The sequence below is a fragment of the Typopeltis vanoorti genome, chromosome 24 (genome assembly GCF_054136105.1).
Source record: "Typopeltis vanoorti isolate ZY-2024b chromosome 24, IOZ_Tvanoo_1.0, whole genome shotgun sequence".
NCBI classification, from domain to species: Eukaryota; Metazoa; Arthropoda; class Arachnida; order Uropygi; family Thelyphonidae; genus Typopeltis; species Typopeltis vanoorti.
Genome location: NC_143572.1, coordinates 78,300,285 through 78,326,973, shown reverse-complemented (window position 1 = coordinate 78,326,973; position 26,689 = coordinate 78,300,285). Strand labels below are relative to the sequence as shown.

At 36.6% G+C, this 26,689-nt stretch overlaps 2 protein-coding genes across 3 annotated transcripts in view; one reads left to right on the top strand and one right to left on the bottom strand.

Annotated features, from left to right (window-relative positions):
* The window catches only part of stck (LIM zinc finger domain containing stck), a 200,737-nt gene extending 176,156 nt beyond the window's left edge, over window positions 1–24,581 (bottom strand). The window contains exon 1 of the mRNA XM_090413969.1: window positions 24,480–24,581. The gene's annotated coding sequence lies outside the window, so the exon portion shown is untranslated. The remainder of the gene's footprint in view (window positions 1–24,479) is intronic.
* A 294-nt stretch (window positions 24,582–24,875) lies between these two features.
* LOC150093424 (sodium/hydrogen exchanger 7-like) overlaps window positions 24,876–26,689 on the top strand; it is a 495,244-nt gene continuing 493,430 nt past the window's right edge. For both annotated transcript variants that reach the window (XM_090414003.1, XM_090414004.1), the window contains exon 1: window positions 24,876–25,588. In XM_090414003.1, the coding sequence (XP_090270129.1) occupies window positions 25,348–25,588 (241 nt within the window). In that variant the 5' untranslated portion in view covers window positions 24,876–25,347. The remainder of the gene's footprint in view (window positions 25,589–26,689) is intronic.

Sequence of the window (26,689 nt, the reverse complement as noted above, 5' to 3'; positions counted from 1 at the left end):
AAACTACCATCTCATGGTCTGTCATAATTACATCCTGTTCAACTGATTCACTTGCTTCTCTGCTCCTTTTGTATCAGGTTGGCTTCTCAGATTTCCTTACTGATGCCAAAGTACTTCAAAGTTCTATACTTTTATGCACTTTCTTCCTTACACACATTAAGGACTCTCACAGACCACAAATCCTATACATAGCTTTGCATGACAGTACACTCCATGACAGTTAATTCTTGCAATTATTTCCTTCTTGTCAGGTCATTTCATTTTGTTTGGAAATTGAGTATTAGTAAATACTCAATTTCCAAACAAGATCAGATTTCTCTTCTGATCTTGTTTGACTGATAACTAACCTTTCCTGGCACAAACTCTTGTTATCCATAGCTCTTAACTCCTGTCATATCCGAAATGCTCCTTTCCAACTCGAGACACTACTTCTTCATCTGTACAGCTGCAAACATAAATTCCATCCAACCCTGGAATGCTATTCACACATTTGGAAGGAGATAATAGCAACAATCTCTCTAAAAATGCTTGCTGTTATATATCCAGAAGAGGAAAACCTAGTTAAATTATGATCTCTTTTTTCATACATTCAACTGCTCTCTCATAGCTCATTCTGTTTCTCCCTCATGCCTTTTCTATAACCCATCATCATCATTCTTCAATTTTTTTAAGAAGGTAAGGATATGAGTGGTATGTTGGTCAGCATCCATTTACTGACCAGCTTCAAATGAAACTAATAAACTCCTTTTCATCCTCTTTCCTCCAGCTGTGTTTCTCACAGACTACAGCTTTCAATTGTTCAAGAAACATGTCAACAAAATTTCTTCTCTTCTCCCTTAACCTCTTGCCAACACATGGCATTGATGTACAATAAGTTTCCCGATCTTTTATATGTGGAATTAATAATACTAATAACAATAAAATTATCACAGAGATGGAGACACAGAGGAGCATTATTGTAGAAGTAGAGATGGAAGTCAGATACAAGGATTAGAGACATTATAGAATGTATGAGAGTGAGGGCATACAGAGTAAGGAACAGGGATATGAGTGGTCTGAGTTTGGGTTTGATGAGAGAGAGAGAAAAAAAAACAAACAAGCAGAGCGACAGAATAGGTGGGATGGCTTCAAACAGAGTGTATGGTCTGTCATATGTGGGAAAGCATGGAAGCATGGTGATAGCAAAGCAATACAAAGATATTAGAAATAAGGGAGGCGAGTCTGTGACTGATTAAGTAAGCACACCCAAAGATCATTGGCCTAAACAGTATATCATTAAGTTAACTTAATTAGTTAACATTAAGTTAACTGAAGATGTAATAGAAATAGAATAGAATAGAATAGAAATGGAGAGAGACAAAACTTTCTAGGATAGGATGGAGGAAAGAGAAAGGGAAGTTGCTGTTGAAGTAGAAATTATGCCCTCTCAAGGATATAATCAAAATATATATGCAAAGGATGGTCTCAGTCAAGAATATGTGTGTGCTCGTTTGTTCTCTGGTTCATCTTTATGTGGCATGAAAAACTCAACTTTCCAGGAGAAAAATACCTACTACCTCCACATGAAGTCAGCTACCTTGCCTTCAATTGGAAAAGTCCACAAAGATTCCTCTCACCACAATGGCTATATTGTGTATATCGCACAATATCTACATGATAGATAATGTATGAATAATGGAAGTTGCAAGGAATGCATTGCCTGAGAAGGTGTTGAAAGTGCAAATGAACATAAGTGGTGGGTTAGACTTTGTACTTGCTAGCATTAACCTCCCACATTTTCTTGATCTCCACTGTGTCACAAGACACAATGGAGATCAAGAAAATAATAACAGTTAGAGTGGGATTTTATGATGAGTCAGTGGAATCCAAAGACTCATTGCAGGAAGCTCATTATTATTATTATTATTCAGATCTCCATGGAGTCAAGAGACTCATTGCAGGAGGGGGTCCTTCCTAGGAAACACAAAGTCTATCATGCCACTTCTTGAACTCACTACTCTATCAGGCAATGCATTACACGGTTCAACTACCCTCCATGCAAAGAAACCACTCCTCACCCTCTTGCTCACAGCTTCCTTTTGTAACTTCCAAGGATGGTCCCCTTGTCATCACTCCTTCCCACTGTTTCCCCAAGCGAAAGAACTCCCCAGTGTCAACCCTGTAACTACCTCTCAACAGTTTAAAAGTCTCAATCATATCACCTCTCCTTCTATCTACCAAATTCTGCAGGTCATATTCCCTCAGCCGATCCACATAACTAACATTGTACCGTTCTGAAACCATCTTTGTTATCTGCCTCTATACCCTTTCCACAATTAATTTATCCCCTTCAAATCCTGGGGACCACATTTGAGAACAATAGTCTAAGTGTGGTCTGATCATGGTCTTATACAATGGAGCGATAACTCTTATCTCTGTAAGTCAGCGTCCTTCTCAGTATTGCAGCAATAACTTCACCACCTTTGTGATATGTTCCCTGAATTTCAGTTTTCTATCACTCATCACCCCAGATCTCTTGTCTCCCCTACTTCCTCCAGTACAGCTCCTCCAATCAAATCAAGTATTGGGACCTGTATTGTTTAATATAGGTCCCAGTACTGAGCCCTGTGGTACTCCACATGTAACCTTCCTCCTTGATATTGCCCCACCGTACACAACTCTCCAATACTTATCAGAAAGCCAATCCTGAATCCAGTTGACTAACCTGACATCTAAACCCATGTGCTGCAACTTAAATATCAGCTTATCATGTGGCACCCTGTCAAATGCTTTTGCAAAATCTAAAAAAATGGCAGTATATGCCTTTCCCTCATCAACTGCTCTTGTCACTTTATTATAAAAGGCAATCATATTACTAAAGCAAGAGTGCCCCTTAACAAATCCATGTTAACTCTCACAGATAACATTATCCTCATCTGCTCAATGCTGTATATGGTCCCTCACTAATTTCTCCAAGATCTTAACAACTACTGATGAAACACAAACTGACCTATAGTAAGACACATTATTCACATAAAGCTCTATAGTTCTCCTTGAATTCGTTCACTGACGAAGCATTTGTAAATAAATGACTGGCAATCTGTTCCATCTTCACTCTCCAAGAAAAAAATCTATTCCTCACTATACTCTTTGATCATTTCCAGTAGTGACCCCTTGTCTCCTGCTTCTTGTCTACATCTATCTCACAAACCTTTAATCTAGCCTCATAGGACTTGTCCCATATACTTGTCAGCTTGTTGGTCACCAGCATCTGGATCCTCTTACCCTACTTAACTCATCCCCCCAAAGGAATGGGAATGCAGGCAACCAGATCTGTGTGCAGTAGTGCAGAAATAGCCATAATACATTATTTTTAAGGCTGATAACGAATTTCCTTATCTCTTTTTATTGGTGTATATCCTTTCACAACGAAGTAATCTGATGAGCTATTTTAGCCACTTTTGCAATATGCCCTATGAACTTTAATTCCCTGTCTGCTACCACCATCAGATTTCTGCAGCCTACTTCTTTCAATACAGTATGTGGCTTGTCATCTTTTTATCCCAAAGTGTATAACTTTATACTTCACTATACTGAACTGATAACCATTATTTTTTTTGCCCATACTGTCAGTCTATTTATATCATCCCACAGGAAGTCTGTCACCTTTATAAACTATTATGCCATGTCCAGTCACCTGCCTTCACCTGGATTCTATTCTTCATTAGCAATACAGTGTTGGAAAAGAGGTTACGGACATAGCAGGGAATGACAAGATAATAACAGCTAAAACAGTGCTAGCCGAGAAGTGACTGCCCAATGGAATTTGTCCACTATGTGAAAAGCAAGAGAGAAATAATTATGGAAGGTTGACACCAGTAGATGGTGATGGGGAGGTGACCAGAGCAGAGGATGTAGGAGAATTCTTTAAGCAATTTTCAGTAAAGGCACTTTTTTGCAGTGCACTCGATACTGATGAGAATGGCTGATGTGCATCCAGAAGACAGGGACCAAATGTAAATTAATCAGAAGTATGAAGTGTTGGACAGGTTAGATGTTAAGGCTATGGGATTAGATCATGCACTACAACATATTTTTAAGGAATGTGCAAAAGGGATAACTATGGCCTTGTGGTTGTTTAACGAGGAGGCTCTTGCAACCTGAAAAACAGATGAAACAGTGAAAAATACATAAGATATGCATTTTCAACTACAGAACAGCTTGTACATCCACAGTTGTGGTTAAGATATTGGAGAAATTGGTTAGAACACAGGCTTCTGTATAACAGTCTACATGAGTCAGTCTTACTGCAATAGTAAACTATTTACATTTTATGAAAGAGTGAAATTTATTGAATGAGGGAGATGTATAATATATATATATATATACACAATGTTAATTTTGAAGTTGGAAATCCATTTTACAGATTACAACATGACAAGTTAATGTATAGTCTGAAGAAGATTGTAAGATAAGTGATTAGATGGACAAGAGATTACTTCTCTGAATGATAACAAGTTATATAGCGAGAGGGGAGTGTGAGCAACATACCAGGAAAGAAGGGAAATCTTTGAAAAACTGTTTAAATGAGGCAGTATCTGAATGCACCACTAGTGTTCAAAGAATAAACAGGTTGGGAGTGAAATGGATGTGCAATCTTATTAAACAAAAGATCCACAAGAAGAAGAAGACGATGTGGAAAGAATATTGTGAGAATAAGAGTGAGAGGTGTTATGAAATATATAAAATTCAGACCAGAAAAGTAACGAGTATTGTGCAGAAAGTTGAATCAAACTATGAAAACAAACTATGCAAGCTAAAAGGCAATACAAAAGAATTTTATCATTATCTGCAAGCAAAAGAAAAATGAATGTGGAAGAATAACTTTATTGAATGCAGATGGTACTCTAGCATCAGAAGCTAATGACATTGTTCAATTAATGAGTGCTCACTTTGCTAAGATATATCAACCAGGTGTATGTAACATGGTTACATACACCTGGATGAAAAGTTAAAGGTGAATGAGAATGAGGTTGAAGATAACCTGCATAAGAATTTGTCAATAGGGACAAATGGAATATCAGCACATATGCTAATCAAATGTTCAGTCGAATTGGCTAGGCCTTTCACATGTGTCAGAAATGATATCACAGGAATGGAAAGAATGTATGATAGTTCCCCTGTGCAAGAGTAGTGCAAAAACTGATGTGTGTAATTACAGACTTATCAGTATCTCTGGTGTGGTGGTGAAGATTTTGGAGAAGTTGATAAGAACCCGCATACAGAAATGTTTTATCAATTTGCTCATATTTTATAACAGTGTTATAAAATATAGTTGGATAAAGGGAATGGATACACTATGATAATGTTGGATTTTGCTAAGGCATTGGACAGATACCACATGAAAAGATGTTGCATAAACTAGAGAATATGGGTTTGAAATATAAACTGTTGACTTAGATAAGTGGATGGTTGACAGACAGATATCAAAAAAGTGGTATATAGTCAGTGTGAATCTGCCAGATTTAAGGTGATCAGTGATATACCTCCAGGATTTCAGTTCTTGAGCTATTGTTATTCAATATTATTATTTGACATCTCCAGGGAATCTAAATGACTCATCGAGGAAGGATACTTGCTTTACACCTCTGTCTCCACCAATCAATCCACCAACTGACTGCCACTACACCAATGCCATCTACCACCGATCACCACCACTAGTATTTCCACAGACAATCACAAACATTTATGCCCATGGCAGGATTCAAACCCACAGCCTTTTAGCTGGAGAGCAGATACGCTAACCACTCGGCCAACCAGGCCTGCAGTAATATGTACATTAATGATATTAGGAAGGGTCTAACAGGAGATGCGAGTTAATGTTTGCCAATAATGTAAAATAGGCAGGGCAAGCGGGGATATAACTGACTTACAAAATTACCAGCACTTACAAAATGATTTGAATAGGCTGGTAATTTGAGCAAATGAAAATGGCTATCAGTTTAATGTTAATAAGTGTAAAGTTATGCACTTTGGCGTGATGAGATTTCCAGTGGCATATTATATTAGTAGAGTAATGCTACAAGAAGCTGATGAGGCTAGGGATCTTGGTGTAATGGTGGACAGAAATTTGAAGTTCAAAGGTCGCATAGCAAAAGTTGCAAATACAACTCAGACGATAATTGTGATGTTGAAGCAAACCTTAACATCTAAGGATAAGGAAATCATTTCACTCTTTATAAGGTCTTTATAAGACCACAACCTGGATTATTGTGTGCACATCTGGTCTCCCAGGTTCCAAAGGGGAATAAAGAAGCATTACAAATATTATATCTAGATTATGAGGATAGATGTGAATATGTGGATTACAGACTCTTAACAGGAGTGATATGATAGAAGGCTATAAACTTTTGAATGGGTGTTATAGGATATTGTCTGAAATTTTTCATTATATGGAAGGTGGTGAGAGAGCATGAGGACATCCATGAAAGTTAAGTTTGTTCGTATCAAGAAAGGGGTACGAGCTAGGTTTTTCTCTCTCAGGGTAGTGAATGAGTGGAATAGTTTGCCTTTAGGGGTAATGAGTGCATCTAGTGTAAATGAATCTAAAAGAGGGTACGACAGCTGGTTTGGATGATTTATAGCCTCCCTCGACGAGTACTTGACTCCCTGGAGGTCTCAGATGATAATAATAATAACAACAAAAATAATAGTGAGAGTGGGGGGGGGAGCAACATACCACAAAAGGATGGTAACCAATGGAATGCCATAAAGATCTCTTCTTGGGCCACTTCTGTTATGAAACAACTAAATAACTTCTATCATTCCACAAGGAGTTCATTGATAGGGATTATTCAATTGTTTGTGGAGGATGCAAAGTTAAGTATTATAAAGAGTGAATGAATGAGGCTGATGTTGATGTCACATAACTTAGTAAGATTTAAATACACTTAGCTTATATGGATGGGTGGGTGACTGTTTTAATGTTAGTAAGTGAAAAGTGTTGCACTTTGGAGTGAAGGGATGTGCAATTCACAGTGGAACATAAGGTGTCTGTTGACACCTACATTCCTCGTAGCAGAAATGTTTTCCTCCTTGGTTCTAATTTAAACTTGCCACTTTTATTCAATGTAAACAAACAAAATGTGCTCATTAAGTATCCTCATGACTAGAGGATACTTAATGAGCACACTTGTACATAAAGGCTAATGACATTACATGTAGATAAATTTCAGGGACATATGTGTAAAGAATTTCACTCGATTAAATGATGCAAAAGTATAATCCAAACTGACAGATTATTCTCTTTAATAATGCTGAAGTAAAACCAAATTTTATCACATTTTTTATAAAATTTAAATTATATATTATTATTATTAAACAAGACCTCATGGAGTCAAAGACTCATCTAGGAGGTCCTTTTATCTCACACACATCTCATCATACCGTGTCTTAAACACATTCAAACTCCTTGCAGACACCACACTCTCAGGCAAGGCATTCCAATCACTCACAACTCTGCATGAAAAAAAACCTGCCTCTCACTCCCCTACTCACACCCTCTTTATACAGTTTCCAGGGATGACCTCTGGTTCTCCCCTGATCTCCCACTATTCTCTGTAGAACTTCTCCACCATTGATCCTATAACAACCCCTTACCAACTTGTAGGTCTCTATCATATATATATGATTTAAATTTTTTAAAATCTTTTCAAAGATCTTATGAAAAACAAAATTAATGCACTTTCCATATATAAGTGTATATATGTGTGTGTGTGTGTGAAATTATACTTTCAAAAATGAAAACAGTTATCTTATTTAGAGTAAACACAAAAGATAAAACAAATATATTATTCAGCAAAATAAACAGTTGGTAGCACAAGATATCTGATAACGCTAGTCTAGTAAACATTTCTGGTACTCAGTAACATGTTTCATTCTGTTGCATTGCTAGCAAAAGATCAAGTACTTGTTAAGATAATCAGAGTGTTAGGTAAACAATTCACATTTCATCACAAAGCAAGTTAGAGTAGACACAGGCAAAGTTTTTTGGTAAATTATTTTACCAAATAATTGAAAGATTATATCAAAATAAAGCTAAGTTTATGCCTGTTTATAGGTGCACACACATGCACCCTAGAATTGGTTTTACAAAGAAAAGCATATCTTTATATGTTTAATATTCAATAAATGAAACAACCAGTTATAAAAATCTCAACACTTCAAGTTGGAAAACTTATCAATTTTTAAGAAATATATGCTTGAATTTTAAATATTGCTGCTGCACTAGGGTACAAAGGACACAAAAGCAGAAGAGCAAGAATGTGGTAGTGGTTCTACTGTACAGAGCTATGATTAGACCATGCTAGACCAATGATCTGGTCACTAGAACTCCGACAGGATGAACTATTAAAAAGAATACAAAGATGGATAATACCAGAGCTTTAGCCTGTTTGCTATAAGGATTGATTGAGAAAATGTGAAATATAGAGTTTGCTCAGTAGATGATATGAATGGGGAAATTTTCCAAAAGGATAGCAGATGGAACAAGGAAACTCTTGTAAGAGAGGTCATGCAAAAGAGTTGAGAATTTTTTTATTTTAGCACAGAAAGTGTTGAGTCTGTGAAATGCACTGCCTGAGAAGGTAGCAAGTGTGCAGATTGTCAAAAGGTTTGACAGCTAATGTTGGGCCTGCAGAAAAATTTACAGGAAGGAGATAAAAAAGCAGTAAAAAAGTTATTTCTGGGCCTTTAAAAATTGCAACCTGGGAATATTCCCCCCCCCCTCCATTCTTGTCAGGGTTGCAGATAGTGAATGATTTTTAAGGTGCATAATTAACTTCATGAGATTTAGGGTGGACCACCTTCTCAAGATGAGTCAATTCAATGGAGATCCAGCAATGATGACTGCTATTATTATTCGGGACCTCCACAGAATCTCAGCCTCATCATAGGAACTCCACCTTAGACAACACAAAGTCTAAGATCTGCCATTTCTTAAACATGTTGACTATTTGCACTGTCATTACCTATTCAGTAATGCATTCCATTGTCCAACCTCCCCCCCCCCCCCATGTGGGAAAAAAAAAGCCACCTCTCCGCCTCTTACCATTTCCCTTTGCAACTTATAGGGATGGATGCCCCCACCTTGTCCTTGCTCCTTCCCTTTGTTCTACCACACAAAAGATCTCCCCAGTTTCAATCCTATAGACATTTCTCAACATTTTAAATGCCTCCATCATATCACCTCTTCATTTTTTCCCCACAAAACTTTGCAGTCTGCAAGCATTCAGTCTGCCCTCATAACTAACGTGGCACAATCCTAATATTTTTATTGTTATCTACCTCTATACTTTCTACAAGATTAATTTATCCTCTTCAAATCCTGGTGACCAGATCCAAGCACAGTAATCTGGATGCAGTTTGATCACAGCTGTACAATGGAAACAACACTCTTATCATTGTTGGTCAATGTCCTTCTCAATATTGCATCAATCCTGTGACTTACCACCTTTACAATATGTTTCCTAAACTTCAAATTTCTACTTATCATTACCCTAAGATCTCTTGCCTCCTCCACTTCCTCTATAGTTTCACCAACAGAGTATGCAGTTTTCCATTGATGGATCCCAAATGTTAAGACCACGTTTCATTGCATTTAAATTGATATTCCCATTCATTTGCCCACCTACTAGCTTACTCAAAATCCTCCTGAATGGCTGCAATAATCACTACTATCACTAATATGACCTTTCTCAGCTTTGCATTGTCTCCAAACTACTGAATATCTCCCTGCAATCCATTGGAAATGTCATTAAACAGTTGAGGTCTCGGTTCTGAACCCTGCAGAAGCCAACTTGTATCTTCCTTGATACTGCTGTTTGGTGCAAACTGTCAATTCACTGCCATGGTATCTAAACTCATATACTGTAACTTAAATAGGGTCTTATGAGGCACCCTGTCAAATGTGCTAAAAAAAAAGAGAGAGAAAGAGGCAGTATATACCTTTCCTTGATTACCTACTCTTGGTGCTTCATTAAAAAAGGCAATCAGCTTACTAAAATCCTAACAGATAATGTTATCCTCATCTGCCTGATTTTGTATACTATCTCTCATTATTTTCCCCAAAATCTGAACAACTACAGAAGAAATGTAAACTGGTCTATACTGTGACACCTCCATCCTTGTGCAATGACACTATCTTACCTTCTTTCCACTCTGTGGCACCATTCCCCTTAGCTAGACTTTCAAAAAACAGCCCAGGTCACAGGAACTGTCAATTCCTTATCATATTAACTCAAAATACATGAAATCCCATCACTGCCAGTGCCTCAATGACATTCAGAATACTTAAAAATATATTATTCTCATGCACTTCTAAACCATGAATCATTTTCATTCCTCTAGTTAGTAATATAACTTACTTTTCCAAGATGAAATACTGCCATAAAATTATCATTAAACAACATGCAGAAAGGCTTTAGGTGTTGTTATTTATCTATAATAAAGCTTAACGCTATGACTAATTAACACCAAGAGAAAAAAAAAATACATTTACTAAAGTCACTGATATTTTGCTGGTTTTCTACACAGCATCATCGTCATCAGAGCTCTGTGACAGGCACACAGCACTAAACCAAGTAATTGTAGAAACAATTTAAATTGTAATCAACACCTAATGTCCTTACATGGCACCCTCTATGGGTCAGATAACTACAAAGTTAATTCAGGGAAAGCTGGAAATTACGTCTTAAAAAACAGTCTCCCCGATCTTTGGTAAATCAATTCAACCATACTTCTTGAGGTTGTGAGAGTATATATATATATATATATATATACAGGGTGTTCGGGATAAATTTGACAGTTTCGTAAGGAAAAAGAAAATCTTCTTTGTATCTATTAAATTTAATGAATTGACAAAAAAACATTACAGGCAGAGTTAATTACAATACTATCAACAAGATTTACTCAAAATAACCACCATTAGCATCGATCACAGCTTCAATTCTGCTTCGGAACATCGAACAAGCTGATGCTACAGTCTCCCTGGGAAGGGCCGCAAAAACTGTTTTAATTTTATCCATTAACTGGGCTTTTGTATTACTGGAAGTGCGATTGGTGTCTTTTTCAACTGCGCCCCATACAAAATAATCCATGGGGTTAAGGTCTGGAGAGTTTGGAGGCCAAACATTTGGACTGGTGAAGTCGTAGAAATTTTCAGACAACCATTTTTGACTTTTCCCAGAGGTGTGGCAAGGGGCCGAATCCTGCTGCCATACATACGGCCTACCATTGGCTACCCTTGTTATCCAGGGCTTGACTACAGTTAGCAACTCCACGAACAAAGCCCGAATTCTAATGCCAGGGTTCTTCAACACCTGTTCCTGCAGATTTGCGAGGAATTCTGCTGTACGAACGCAATCAGATCGTCTGCTAGGGATCTTTCTTCTTGCTACATCCTCGTAGTCACCATTGCAAGTCTCTAGTTCATGCCTGATTGTTTTTACTGTATTCAGGGAGCATTGGGCAGCAGTCGTAATATCCTTATTTTGATGGTGGGCACGAATCATCATGATACAAGTTATTCTCTTCCATGATTCAGGTGGGTTCCAGCTATCCATCCTTTCTGACATCTTGTATATGAATGAAGAAGGGTCCAAACTTTTAAATGAAGAGAAGTGTGTGTTAATACATGTAACTTACGGAAAAATATAATTAATTATAAATATGTCAAATTTATCCCAAACACCCTGTATATATAGCTAATGCTGATTCTAAGAATAGCCTCTCAAACCTGTAACGACTTCTATGTAATAAATAAAGATGTTTTTCTCCATCTGATTCTATGTGAAGGAGTATCCAGAGCATGGTTTGCCAATCCTGACTTGCCATACAGATGATCTCGGATGTAATATTTATGGTCATTTAAATTGTTTCTACAATTACTTGGTTTAGTGCTGTGTGCTTGTCACAGTTTCATTGTGTTCTGATGATGCTAGATAGAAAACTAACAAAATATTACTGAGTTTAATAAATGAAATGTTTCCTCTCAGTGTTAGTTATACTGTTATGTTTTATTATGGATATTATTAAAAAACTCTGCTGTATCATTTTCATTGGTCATTTCACGGCTTCCCCTTTCCACCCATCAATGTTAGTCTTCCATATCCATTCTTCTCCCACTGACACATAACAAAAGAAGTCCTTGGGGTTTTCCTGGGATTAAAAAACTAATCTTTTCTCATATTCCACTTTTGTTTTCCTTATTATACTAGTCATTTTCCTGGCCTGAATCACTTTCCTCCTGTAACTGCTCTTCATCTTTCTCACTTTACATAAAAACTTTTTTCTATAACTTCTTTTTTATTGCAGTTCCTGTTTGATTTCATTAGTCATCTACTACACCAAAACATTTTATCTTTTTCCCTTAAGGTATACATTTTGCCACTGCTGATAATACATATTTCTTCAGTAGTTCCAATGCACTGGTGATATCTCTCCCTTTGAATTCTTTTATTCATGGAACTGCCCAAGGTGACTTCTAAGATTATTATAATCACATGCCTTATACTTCTGCATAAATTCCTTTCTCCTTGATATCTCTGTATGTATTCATCTTCCAACTACATGATATTATTCTTGACAATTAGGGACAAGGATGACATCGCAGTAATCATTAAGATCCTCTGATGCTAGGCTCAAATCCAAAACTCTTGGACCTCTTGTTCTCTTTATGACATGTTATCCAAGACATCTGTCCCTGAAGACTTCCAGAAATTTATTCCTTCACTACTACATGTTGTTTCCTCTTCCTAATTTATGCTCATGTAGTTAAATCTCCCATAATGATGCACTTGAAAAATTTCCTCAACATCTCCTACCCTTCATCCTCTACATTCTCCAGCTTAAAGCAACAGGTTACTAAATATCCTCTCCTGCTCATCTTACATAAGCTCTCAAAACTATTAATACAATTTCCCTCCAAATTTTCCGCTCTGAGAAAACATGTCACCATCATTTATCGTAAGTAACACTCTGCTATCCTGCCAAAATATGCTCTGACCATCTACTTATATTCCTATCAGGACATCCTCTTGTCAACCATATTTCACTAGTTCCAACAATTTCCAAGACAGGTTTAGGCTATTAATGCCACCAATTCATTCCATTTATTCCTAATACACCTGACATTTGTATAGAGAAGAGTCAGTACATTATCAATATTCCTATACCTACTATTGTTCTCTCCAGACTCCATTCAGCTCTGCAATCATACATTCTCCCATCTCCCAAGTGACTATTCCCATAATAGACCACCACTGCTGCCATCCTCCTTAGTTGCCGCTTCCTTAACACTCTCACTTGCCCATCTGTAGAGAACAACAATCTCTACAGATGCCTGCATCCTTTCCTTCCATGTTCAAATGCAGCCTGTTCTCTTTCATCACATACTCACTGGGTATCTACATATCCAAGATTTCTCTTCTGATACATTCTTGCTATTAAATAATCCATTATTGCTGTTCTCCCCTACAACACTGCATTATCATATCTGGGCAATGTGCTCTCTATCTTCATTCTCAAACTTTTCTGCTTCACAATCTCTAACATTAACCTCAGATCTCTTGCCACTTGATTTGGGATATCTCTTAGGTCATTCATACCAGCTATCATCTCCTCTGCATTCTCACTTCATTTAATTGTTAATGTCACACTATCATTCCTCAAAGCAATCACTCCTTTAACATGCCATTCTGCACAACATGAGTCATTGAATCTCCACACATCTCACCTGCCACAGAGCAGTTCATTCTTTATTCACTTGCATTCCCCACTCTCTTTTCCACTCCCATTATTCTTGAACTTGCCACCCTTCCTCTAATCTCTATATCTTTTTCCTGTGCTTTATCTACTTCTCTTTCCCTAGTTTTCCCATTATCCCCCCCCCCTTGTTTGCTGCACACACATCAATTTACCTTTCAAGTTTCCTAATCTTTCCCTTCACATGAATCAACCTCTGGCCTGGTCTCCAATCAACAGACTGAAGGTTCAAATCCCACCATGGGGCATTGGTGTTTTTCATTGTCTTTAGGTGGGAGATGAATTTCACCACCCAGGAGGCAAAGTGACTTGAAAAATGTTCCATGTTTGGTCTATAGAGCAGGGTTTCCGGACTATGTAAAAAATAACTTAAAAGTACAAAATATATAACATCGATAAAAATAGAAAAAAATCCTTGGTTCACCCATGGTACAAAATGTACTGTAGGCATGCATATAACTTTCATGGATGGGAATAATATAAAAACTCAATTTTCATACCCCCCACTTCCTCTCAGTACTGCTATGTTACTCACTTGTTTCTGACATACTGCTACCACAGTCAGGATTACTGATATTATGATGATAGGTAATATTTACTGCTCTTTTCATGGAATCAATTTAATTTTGTTTTCCCAGGGTTCCTGTTTTCCATTCCAAATTTATCACTTGCATACAGGCTAGAACAGATGCAAATGATAAGACAAAAATACTATTAGTGGGTGGCAGATGCTATCTACCATCCACTGATACTAGTAGATGGCGGATTATATTGTAAGTAAATAGTAGATTAAGCAGGTGCAAGGATGGATTGTGTATGTAGAGTGTCTTCCTGCAATGTGTTCTTGGACCAAATAGCAGTGTTTTATCTACTATTTTGATATTTTGACTGTACAGATATTAGAGATATAACAGATAAAAATAATTTGAATGGCAAGATTTTATAGGAGAGAAGATATGTAAGAAGTGGTGTAAATAATGAAAGAGAAGAATGATAGTAAGAAGTTTGTATTAATGTTAAAAAGGTACTGAGAAGGCCATGATTATAAATGGATTCTATTAAAAAAAAAAAGGAAGAATGTCTTGAGTATGTGAGAGTTTGGAGTGAACTCAGAATTGGACTAAATTTAGAGGTCTTTTATTAACAAGAAAGTAGATGAAAATCAATGAAAATAAGAATCTTATGTTTTCTACAAGGAACGACAAAAAGTGATTGTGAAATCAAATATAGTCTGAAAGATAATTGCTGCCATAATGAGAAGGACACTGACCTGCAGAGATAAAATGGTCATCATTCTGTTGTATAAGACTCTGATCAGACCACACTTAGACTATTGTTCTCAGATCCGGTCCCCAGGATTTGAAAGGGATAAATTGACTGTGGAAAAGGTACAAAGTGGATAACAAAGATGGTGTCAGGACTATACAATGTTAGTTATGACGATCGGCTGAGGGAGTGTGGACTGTAGAGATTAGTGGATAGAAGAAGGAGGGGTGATATGATTGAGACTTTTAAACTTTTTTTTAAACTAAAATTGAGACTGTAGAGAGGTGGTTACAGGGTTGACACTGGGGGAGTTCTTTTGCTTGGTTGAATAGCGGGAGGAGTCATGACAAGGGGCCATCCCTGGAAGTTATGAAAGGAAACTGTGAGAAAGAGGGTGAGGAGTGGTTTCTTTGCATGGAGGGTGGTTGAACCATGGAATGCATTGCCTGATGGAGTGGTGAGAGAGCGAGAACAGTCAATGCATTTAAGGAGTGGTATGATAGACTTTGTGTTTCCTAGGAGAGACCTCCCTCGATGAGTCTTTATAGTTGTGTTTCTTAGAAAGGACCTTCACACAATTATTAAAATAATAATAACTGTGTGGATTTGAGGAGGGGTATTTACTGATGTGAGTAGGATAGTAGTTATTGTGGGAAGTGTGAAAAGGTGAAGGGAGAGAGAAAGCTGGTTGGTTTGGAATACACCTGAACAACTAAAGTTGTAAGGTCAGTGTATTACATCTGTATATGCTTTCTCTGTTTAGTGGATTGAAAAAAATCTGAGTTTCAAGAAGGAAAATCTTGCCACCTCTGTATCTGAATATTACAAGAAACAGAACTGAAGAATCTTGCATAGGAAAGTTCTTGGTAAGCAAACTTGTAACTGGGCTAAATTAAGAGCACATTGGTCAGGCATCCCTCATATGACAATCAAACAACTGACTTACAGAATACAAAATGAAATGGTGAAGAAGGATAATTAAATCAACTCAATACCTCTTTTGCAGAAAGTCTAGCGTTTTTAGGAACACCATCTCAAATGCAAAAGGAGTATTCCATGGCTGTATAGACAGTAAGGTCTAAGGATTACATGAAATCTTATGCATTTTACAGAAACATGATTGAAAATTAGCGAGTTGAGTTGGATGAGCATTGTGTGCAATAGTGTGTACCTCCCACAATGAATCTCTGACTCCATGGGGGTCAGATATTATTAATAATAATTATTAGATATCTCCTTGACTTTTTTTTTTTTTTTTTTTTTTTGCTAATAAAAATCACACAACTGGGAAAACTCCACAAGCAGTGGAGAAGAGTATGATGGTGATGGATGGATTATATACCCATATTATTTTTGAACTGATAATTAAGACACTGGAAAAGTTAAAATTATAATACAAGAATGAGTCAGTCAGATGATGGACAGCATTAATAAACGCAGAAATACAACACTGGGTAATAGCAGTAACTGACAAGGGAAAGTCATATACAGTAACATTATTTCTAAATTTTTAAATAAGGCTTTTGACAGATTGTCACAGCAAATTGGTATTTAAATTAAAACAAAATAAACTCAAATAAATCTCTTAGTGCAGTGATATCTGATATACTGTTTGATATCCATTAGATATCAGAGTTATGTATTTAAGAACAGTGTCTAAGAGGAGGAATGACATTATTATTATTACAGTAACCTCCATCAAGTCAGCAGACTCATCATGGGAGGTCCTCTTAACAAGCAACATGTGTCTATCTTATTGAACCTTGAAATGATTCATGCTCTCCACATTCTTAAGGCACTCAGGTAATGCATTCCACTCACCAACCACTCTAAATGCAAAAAAATTACTCCTTACATGCTTCTCATTCTTCCCATCTTATCCTCCACTCTTTATATAATTCCTTCTATATTAATCCGCCAATCCACCAAAGTGTGTAATCTGTATTCCCCCAAGTGCCCTGCATAATTAATCCAGAGTTCTGATATCACTTTGTTCATTCATCTCTGAATCTTCTCTAGTATCTCCACATCAAATGAAAACTAGTGGCCAAATTTGAGCGCAATCTGCGTATGGCTGATCAATGCCCTATACAGAGGCACCATACCTTCATATCTCTACATGTCAATATACTTCTTATCATAACAGCAACAAGATGTGAAGCTTTTGCAAAACTTGATTTGCCATCAGAACTTTAGTCTAATGTTTAACCATCAACCCAAGATCCTGAATCTCATTCACCTGCTGAAGCACAGCTCCGCTAATACAGTATGCAGCCTAATATACATACATACATATATGCAGGGTGGCCCATAAGTCACAGAAAGGTTTAAAATGTGAATAACTTTTGTGAATATTAATTTTTCATTTAATGTTTATTTTTTCAAGCATTCTTAGGAATATTTGAAAATTTTCAAATATTCCTAATATTTGAATAGTTCAAATATTTGAAAATTAGGAAAAGTTCACAACCCATGAATGAGCCAAAATTGTGCAATTTCATTTTGAAAAATCAGCATTTGATTATTATTAATTGACCATTAATTTTATATTATTATCATCATCTGACACCTCCTGGGAGTCCAAGGACTCCTTGTAAGAGGGAACTCTACTCTACTTTGCTAAATACATCTCACTCTCTCCACTACTATTACTTAATTTTCCTACTATGACACTACTACCACATCAGCCACCCATCATCACCAACAACTGTATTTTTTGGCTGTAAATTGCGTGTGTTCTGTAGGCCGATTTGCCTGTACGCAGGATGAAAAATGAAGTTTCCGGGGGGAAAAAACCCCTGCTACCGCTGTATGAGATTGGCTAACTTACCTTCAATTAAAAAAGCTCACATAAGGATTCAGCTCGTCATGACAAGAATCAAACCTAGGCCTTTTCAATAGAAAGGCACAATGTTCCACTGTTCTTCCAATTGTACAATGGAAGTACCTATATTATTAATTGGTCATCATGTTCTCCAGATCTAATGGATTCCAACTTGTTCCTATGGAGTTACCTCAAGGAAAATGTGTATGAACAAGTCCCACACAATCCAACAGCTGAAAGAGAACATTCATGCAGAAATTAGGGCACTGCAGCCGGAAACATTAAACATTAACAGGTGACATGGAGAATGCCCATCTTTGTGAAGGTGAAAATGGAAGGCATTTCCATGACTAATAAACAAAAACTCTAAGTACTATATTTCATTATAACAAAAAAAAAATAAAAATAATAATTATTATTATTAACATATGACCTATATGGAGTCAGAGTCATCATGGGAGGTACACACTATTGCACAACACAATGCTCATCCAACCATGCCTTAAACTGATTCAATGTGTCTCCATTCAACACACACACTCAGGCAATGTATTCCACTCAACCTCCATGAAAAGAATTTCTCTTCACTCCTCTGCTCACACCCTCCTTATACAGTTTCCAGCAATGGTATTTTGTTCGATATCCCCTCTCCCATTCTATGAAAAATCTCTTCCATGTCAACCTGATAACACCTGACTAGTCTATATGTTTCAATTACATCCCCCCTCCTCTCCCCCTATTCACAAGAATTTGCAAGTTACATTCTCTCAATCTGTCCTCATACTCTACATTCCAAAGACTGTTGACCACCTTTGTGAATGTTCTCTGGACCCTTTTCAGCATATCCTCATCACCATGAAAACCCAGTGACCAAATATGTGCATCTTCACAACTTGTGCAATGTGGCCCCTTAATTTCAGGTCCTTGTTCACCATCATTCCTAGATTGCTCATCTTCTTTACCTCATTTAAAGTTTCCCCTGCAAGTGTATACTTTGCCTCATATCGTTGCTTACCAAATCTCAAACCTTGCCCTTTTCAATATTGAACTGATAGTTCCACTTACCTGCCCATTCATGCAACCTATTCAAGTCCTGTTGTAAGGCCATAACATCTGCTTGACTCTGTATTGCTCTCCCCAAATTTGCATCAGCTGTACATCACTAGTTAAACCCGTCCCAATATCATTAGCATACAAATTGTACAACGATGGTCCCAAAACTGGTACACCACTAGTGATCTTCCTCTTTTGGGATACTGTACTCCCATATACTACTTTCTGATACCTACCTGACAGCCAGTTGCTGATTCAACTCAAAAGTCTGTTATCCAGTCTGTTATCCCCAAATTTGCATCAGCTGTACATCACTAGTTAAACCCATCCCAATATCATTAGCATACAAATTGTACAACGATGGTCCCAAAACTGGTACACCACTAGTGATCTTCCTCTTTTGGGATACTGTACTCCCATATACTACTTTCTGATACCTACCTGACAGCCAGTTGCTGATTCAACTCAAAAGTCTGTTATCCAGTCTGTTATCCCCAAATTTGCATCAGCTGTACATCACTAGTTAAACCCATCCCAATATCATTAGCATACAAATTGTACAACGATGGTCCCAAAACTGGTACACCACTAGTGATCTTCCTCTTTTGGGATACTGTACTCCCATATACTACTTTCTGATACCTACCTGACAGCCAGTTGCTGATTCAACTCAAAAGTCTGTTATCCAATCCCATCCAGGGCCATGGCCAGATTAGATTGTGCCCTGAGGCAAACAATTACCGTAAATATCGCCCCTGATGGATTATAAGACAAAAATATAAGAAAATCTCCAATTGCTATTTTGTTTTTATTGCAAGAGAAGCATTCATGCAAAACGATTACATAATAATATTAAATGTTTGCTCTATGGGGATATCGTACAATAAAACTATTTATAAGTTCTTCTAAATTTAAATTATAAGCTATGTCTGCCTCTATCAACATAGTTGCTAGACCAACCAATCTTTCTTAGGTCACTGCTGTTCATAAATAATTTTTAATCAGTTTAAGCTTGAAAAAACTTCTTTCTGCACTTGCTACGTTAACAGGAATTGTTAGCCTTATTAAGCCATGGCATGAGGCAGGCTGCCTATATGCTACACCCTGTCGATGGTACTAATCTTGTCTGTTTCAATTTATTTAACAGCTTGTCATGTGGCAGTTTATCAAAAGTTTTTGCAAAATCCAAATAAATACACTACTGTATGTGCATCTTCCTTGTCCAAGCTATTTGTCACCTTGTTATAATAAAACACTATCTTCCTTTAACAAACCCATACTGATAACCACAGAGAATACTGTCGTTATCAACCCATTTCTGTATCGTACTTCTCACCAATCTCTCCAGTATTTTCATCACAACTCCAGATATATCGATTAGCCTATAATTTGAAGCTACAACCTTATCACCAACTTTATGCAGTGAAACAATTTTATCCTCCTTCCACTTCCTTGGAACCTGTGCTTTTGTAAGGCACTTATTAAACAGGCATGCCAATGCTATTGCCAATTCCCTAGAACATTCCTTAAGATGGTGGTGATATGTCATCAAATCCTATCACCTTATTGACATCAAGGTTATTTATTTCCTCAAATACCTTCTGCTCACAATTAAGCCATCCTCTCCTGTGTCCTCTACATCCTCACGATTCCACCCTGATATATATATATATATATATATATATATATATATATATATATATATATATATATATATATATATATATATATATATATATATATATATATGTGTGTGTGTGTGTGTGTGCACCCAAAATAGGGGGATGGCTGACATCAGAGTGGTAATGAATGGTGGAGTGGAATAAAGGTGAATCAGTGAAGGGTGACAAGTGAAGTGACTCAGGGCTCTGTATTAGGACCACTACTTTTAATTTGTACATTAATGATATACTAGAAGATTCGAAGGGGGACATTCCATTGTTCGCTGATGATGCAAAACTAGGGAGAGCAATAGTTGATAAAGGTGATATAAATATCTGACAAGTTAGCCGAGTGATTAGTGTATCCGCACTCCAGCCAAAAGGCTGCAGGTTCAAATCCCGCTGCGGGCATTGATGTTTGCAATTCCCTCCCTCAATAAATCTTTGAACCGCCTGGAGGTGTCACATAAAAATAATAATAATAATAAATTGGCAGTGTGGGCACAGGACAATGGTTGTCAATTCAATGTTGTAAAATACACTTTGGGATGAAAAGATTTCACACTTTGTATCATATTGATGGTACTAGTTTACAGGAAATTTATGAGGCTAGGGAACTGGGGTGATGGAGGGAGAGAGAGATTTGAAATCCAGAGGACATATTGCAAGAGTTGGCAAAATAGCTCAGAGGATTACCTGGATGCTGAAGAACACATTGACAAGTAAAGACATGGAGATTATTACTCCTCTTTATAAGGCTATGGTTTGACCACATGAATTTCTTGTGGATCAGGAGGTTGTGGAGAGGATTCAGAGATGAGTGACCAAGCTATGGCAGGTCTGTGGAATGTTTCCTATGAGGATAGATTAAAGGTGTGTGGGTTGCTGAGTTTAGCTAACAGGTAGAGGAGAGGGGATATGATAGAAACTTATAAGTTACTATAGGGATACTATAAGATTCTATCATCAGGGACAAGGGCATCCCTCGAAGCTGTATAAGGAAGTAGTTTAAAAGAGAGCATGAGAAGTAGCTGCATGGAGAGTATAGTATGTGATGCATTGCCTGAGAGAATGGTAAGAGTGCAGACAATAAATGAGTTTGAGTGGTATGTTAGACTTTTTTCAAAAGTACACTTTCAACTGCCATTACTCTGTGAAGGTTTTGAATAATAATTCTATTTTAAATTCATTCACCATGTGTATGCACTTCTCAGCCTCTCTCCACTCATTATGCAAGTTTCAGGGATGGTCCTCTTCTGCCTTTCATTTCGTTGTAATATAGTATTTGTTCATATGGATAATTTTAAATTTTTATGCCCTAGTCATATCACTCTTTTCCCTTCTATTTCCCAGGCAATGATAATATATTTGTTGTTTTAAGGATACTTGCGACATAAGACTGAATGATATAATCACGTAATCACAAGAAAGATATTTATTTAACCAAATAAATATCTTTCTTGTGATTACGTGATTATATCATTCAATGATAATATACATTCTCATAACCTTTCCTGATGGTTGACATTTTTGCAGTCTCTGGTATTATTTTGTTACCCACCTTTATACCCTTTCTGTTTCATTCCTGGTGACTACATATGAGCTAAAAAGCTCATAGTTAAGATTATTATTATTACATAGCACCTCCAGGGTCCAAAGACTCATCGAGGGAGGGTACCTACTCCACAACTTTCCATCTCCACCACTCAATCCACCAACTACTACTATGTTCAACATCTACACCAATGGCACCTACCGCTGACAACCACCACTAGTATTTTCACAGACAATCACAAACATCCATGCCCATGGCGGGATTCGAAACCGCAGCCTTTTCGCTGGAGAGCAGATACGCTAACCACTTGGCCTACCAGGCCGGCAAGATAGTTAAGAGTAATGCAGTAATTAAGATGTTCTCCACTAAGAATAAATTCTTCAATCCTAAATGTAAAGAATAACCAAATTAAATAAGAGTAACAGCACTAAGCGATGTTACTCTTGTTTGGAATTATGACAAAAGCAATTAAGGAAATGGGTTGAAACCAATGAATTATGTCTTAATTTTACACTTATTCTTCTAGCAAGTTTCTTGGAGAGAAAATCCTGCCATCTATATATGAGACTGGCTAAACTCATCTTCAGATGAATGGATACTAGGAAATAAGATAAGGATGTTAATGCTGCTTTGTAAAAGATCTCGATCAGACCATTGTGCAGGCTCGATCAATCCGATTTTGGGTGGAGATTAGGAAAACAAGAAAACAGTAGAGAAAATTCAAGAAATGGACTGAATTGAAGATTATACTGAAGCCTGTTAATTGTGTATTTCACAGGCTTTGCAGCAGAATCTCTTCACTCCCCCCCCAGGGCAAAAAATTTGTTTTCTTTGTATAATTAATTCACCTTTAATTGATAAGCCCTTATGTTTCTCCCATTCTTGGGAAAACTAAAATATTCATTCACAGGGAAGCACATATTCTTTGCCACTGCTACAGAGACATTTAGAGATGGATAACAAAAACTGGAATACTGACTATGAGAACATATAATGAAATGAAAATTAAAAAGTTGCCAAGCATAAAAAGAGGGAGGGACCTGACAGAGGCAATGAGTTTGTGAAAGAATTGTATCATTCAGCACTAAGAGCAAACAGTGCAATCAGCAAAGTGAAGAGGAGATTTTTCTCATGGTGAACAAATGAATATGATAAAAGAGGATGGCATGTCTACTGATGTTGAATGAATTTCAGGAGCTATATGGCATGCACCATGAGATGCAGAAATAATGATAACAGTAGCACAATATCCAAAGAGCAACAAAAAATGACATGCAATGACCATTCTGTGTATCGGATTCTTTACAACACTAGGTGCAGTTTGACACCTTTCACTATAAGCTTGTTTGCTAATGCTGAAAAAAATTTTACCATTCTATTCATTCCATGCACCTAAATAATCACAGCCTATTTAAATCACTACTCAATTTAATAAGTGTTCTCTTGTCATGATCTAATATTGAAAGCATCTCCTGGTATTCATTATATGAATCTATACATGGCACAGACATTTCACAAATACTGCAACATTCTGCTGAAAAAAAAAAACGGAAAATAATTCAGTAACGTCATCTCATTTGATATCTATCTTTCCATTGTGTTAAATGCATGTTGTGTTGTTGTGCATCAGTATATCAAGAACATACTAGTTTTGATATAGTGACTTAAAAAAAAATAGTGTACAGCCGGTATTCACGAAAAAGCCGTGCTTTTAAAAATGTTATCAGAAGTTGGTGACTATTGGTTCTATTCAGTGAGGGTTAAAACAGTCCAATACGTTACCAACATTGAAACAAAGCCCCTCTAATATTATCTCCTAAACAAAGCTTAACCTAAATGCTTACTTTACAGGAAAAAAATAATGAAAAAAAAACTACTTTATGTAGCTGTAAGAAGTTTGATCAAAGTTGCTATTGTTAAAACATTATAACTGCCTTTCGAAATACAGGTAGTACTTGACAAGGTTTTTAACAGTTAAATGATGAGTCTTCGGACTCCTTGGAGGTATCAGGAATAATAATAATAATAATAATAATAATAATAATAAACTCAATAACTTTCTGATCACATACTGTAGCTTCGGTTAATCTCATATCCCGTCTTCCCCGGGTCCCTAAAGTTTGTTTTCTTTATCTGCTCTTATAAAACGGTATCATACATCTAGAAATACAATATATAAATTCAACTGATGGCGAAAATTACCATATACGCATATTTATTCTGATACTTCCGAATTAAAGGATAAACTAAGACAATTGCGAGATAAACAATAGGATAGCACATATGGTACAGACTAAAGCAGACATCAGTTACCGCTTACCTGTCCAATAGATAAGTATAAAGTGACAGAATAAAATACTGTATAAAATAATATAAAATCCACTGAAACAAGGAACAGATGTTAACTCGCCTTCTAATACACCCTACTACACCATCGCCCACGCAAAGCGAACAGACTCTTCTAACTTGGCCTAGTTTATAACTCAGTTGACAAATAAGGAAATGTTAAAAAAAAAAAAAAAAGGATGGGTGTGCGCTATTCTAGAAAACCGCTTCTGTTAACATCACCTGTGGGAACCTATAACTTACTGATTTAAAAAAAAAAAAAAGTTCCAGAAATGTTGATGAACCATTATCGATGGTGTGTAGAATGATTTTGCAGCGAATATAATTTGTTGATTTTTTTACAAGAAAAACTTTAATAATAATGGCATTTTTTATTCGGCAGTTGAAAAATTGTATACATTTTAAAAGTACATAGCAGTGTATGCACACGACATTTTAAGTACATTGTGAAAGTTATAACATTTACAATCTTTATAATTACGAAATTTGCAATAGGTAGCAACAACACATTTCTTTTAGAGTGATGTCACTGGTATCCGATCACGATGTCACGAGGAGCTGCGTGCCTGCTGTTGCGATCTTATTTCTTAACATGTAGCGCTTTAGGAGAAACAAGTTTCGGTGCTTGCTTATTCCTGATCATTGCGATAGCTTCCTTTCTTTTCTTTTTTTATCAAGAATCGAATTCGTTTCTACTTTCAAAATGTGAAAAGGTATTTTAAGCATGAAGACTTTACTTGACTGGCGCAATTTTTAAGCATCCAGAAACTTCCCGTTACGACTTGGAGATTAATCTGTCAACTTTACCAGCAGCAGTACGAGGCTAGTGGGCGTCTGGGAAAATGGCAGGCAAAGCAATGAGGGTTGCGATGCACAGTTTTTTATTTTGTTGTAGTGTTCGTGAAATCAAAGCAAATGCATTGGATATTGGATTAGACGAAAAAGCAAAACGACTCCATCAAGTTGACTCCCTTAATATATTAGTATACGTTTTTCTGTTAATTTTAACAGTATGTACAATTTGGTTTTTCAAACGCCGGCGTATGAGGTATCTTCATGAAACTGGATTGGCAATAATATACGGTAAGGTAACTTGTTTACATTTTGTTATATTTTTTGAGCTTTGCCTTGAATAGAAGCGAAGTCGTTTTCTCTTATCACGAGCATTTCGATAGGGTGTACAAGATAATGGGACGCAGAAAAATCACGTTTGATTTTTATAATATTAAGACTTGGAGATATGTATAATTCCATGACTCTGGGATGTTGACTATGAGAACAGATTAAGTAACTGGGTGGCATCGTCTATCATTACAGATGGAAGAGGGATATCATTACAGATGGAAGAGGGATATGATAGGTAGTAAGGGACAGAACACGAGGTAATTTTTTTTTAACAGGAGTTCGAGGAACAGAAGTGAAGGGTAGTTTTCTCCTGGCGAATCATGTTGCCAGAGAGAGTGAGCGATGAGTGCAACACTAGGCTAGACTCCATGAGGGTGCCAGCATAATAATAGTAAAATAACGAAATGGATAAAATAGCTTCCGCCATACCATAACAGTACATATGTTATATATTATTTCATGCCAACCATCGCAAAACAACTATAAAGTTTTATTTGGGGGAGATTGGGGAAGAAGATATTCTATTCTTACCTTGGGTGCAAAAAGGAGCTAGTTACAATTCTGATCAGAATGTCAGTAGATAATTCTAACATAACAAAATTCGTATAAGGAATTTGATTTGTAATTCATTAAAGGTTTGTGTTAAAATGAAAGCATTCTTTCAGTTGAGAATGATACTGTGAAAGCTTAATACTGACATGGTTGATGAATTTGTATTTTATTAAAGCAATAAAAGGTAGCATTGTTAAGTACTTAAGCATACAAATTAAGTAACTTAGTTTTCTACATTGTGAAAAATATACTCATTTGAGAAGTAAAATCGTTCTTTATATAGTGAGAGAGGGAAAGGGAAGACATAATTTCAAGCTACTGTGCAAAAATATCTTGTTTCTGTTTTAATCTGATATACACAAGAAATCCCTTGTATATATCAGATAAATCCATTTTTACTTGTGTATACAGATTTCGCTGATAATTGGATCAAAATGATTTGTCTATTATTTTTGATGAACTTTTGCTATTACTTTTATATTTTCCCCTGTTTGGAAAATAATTATT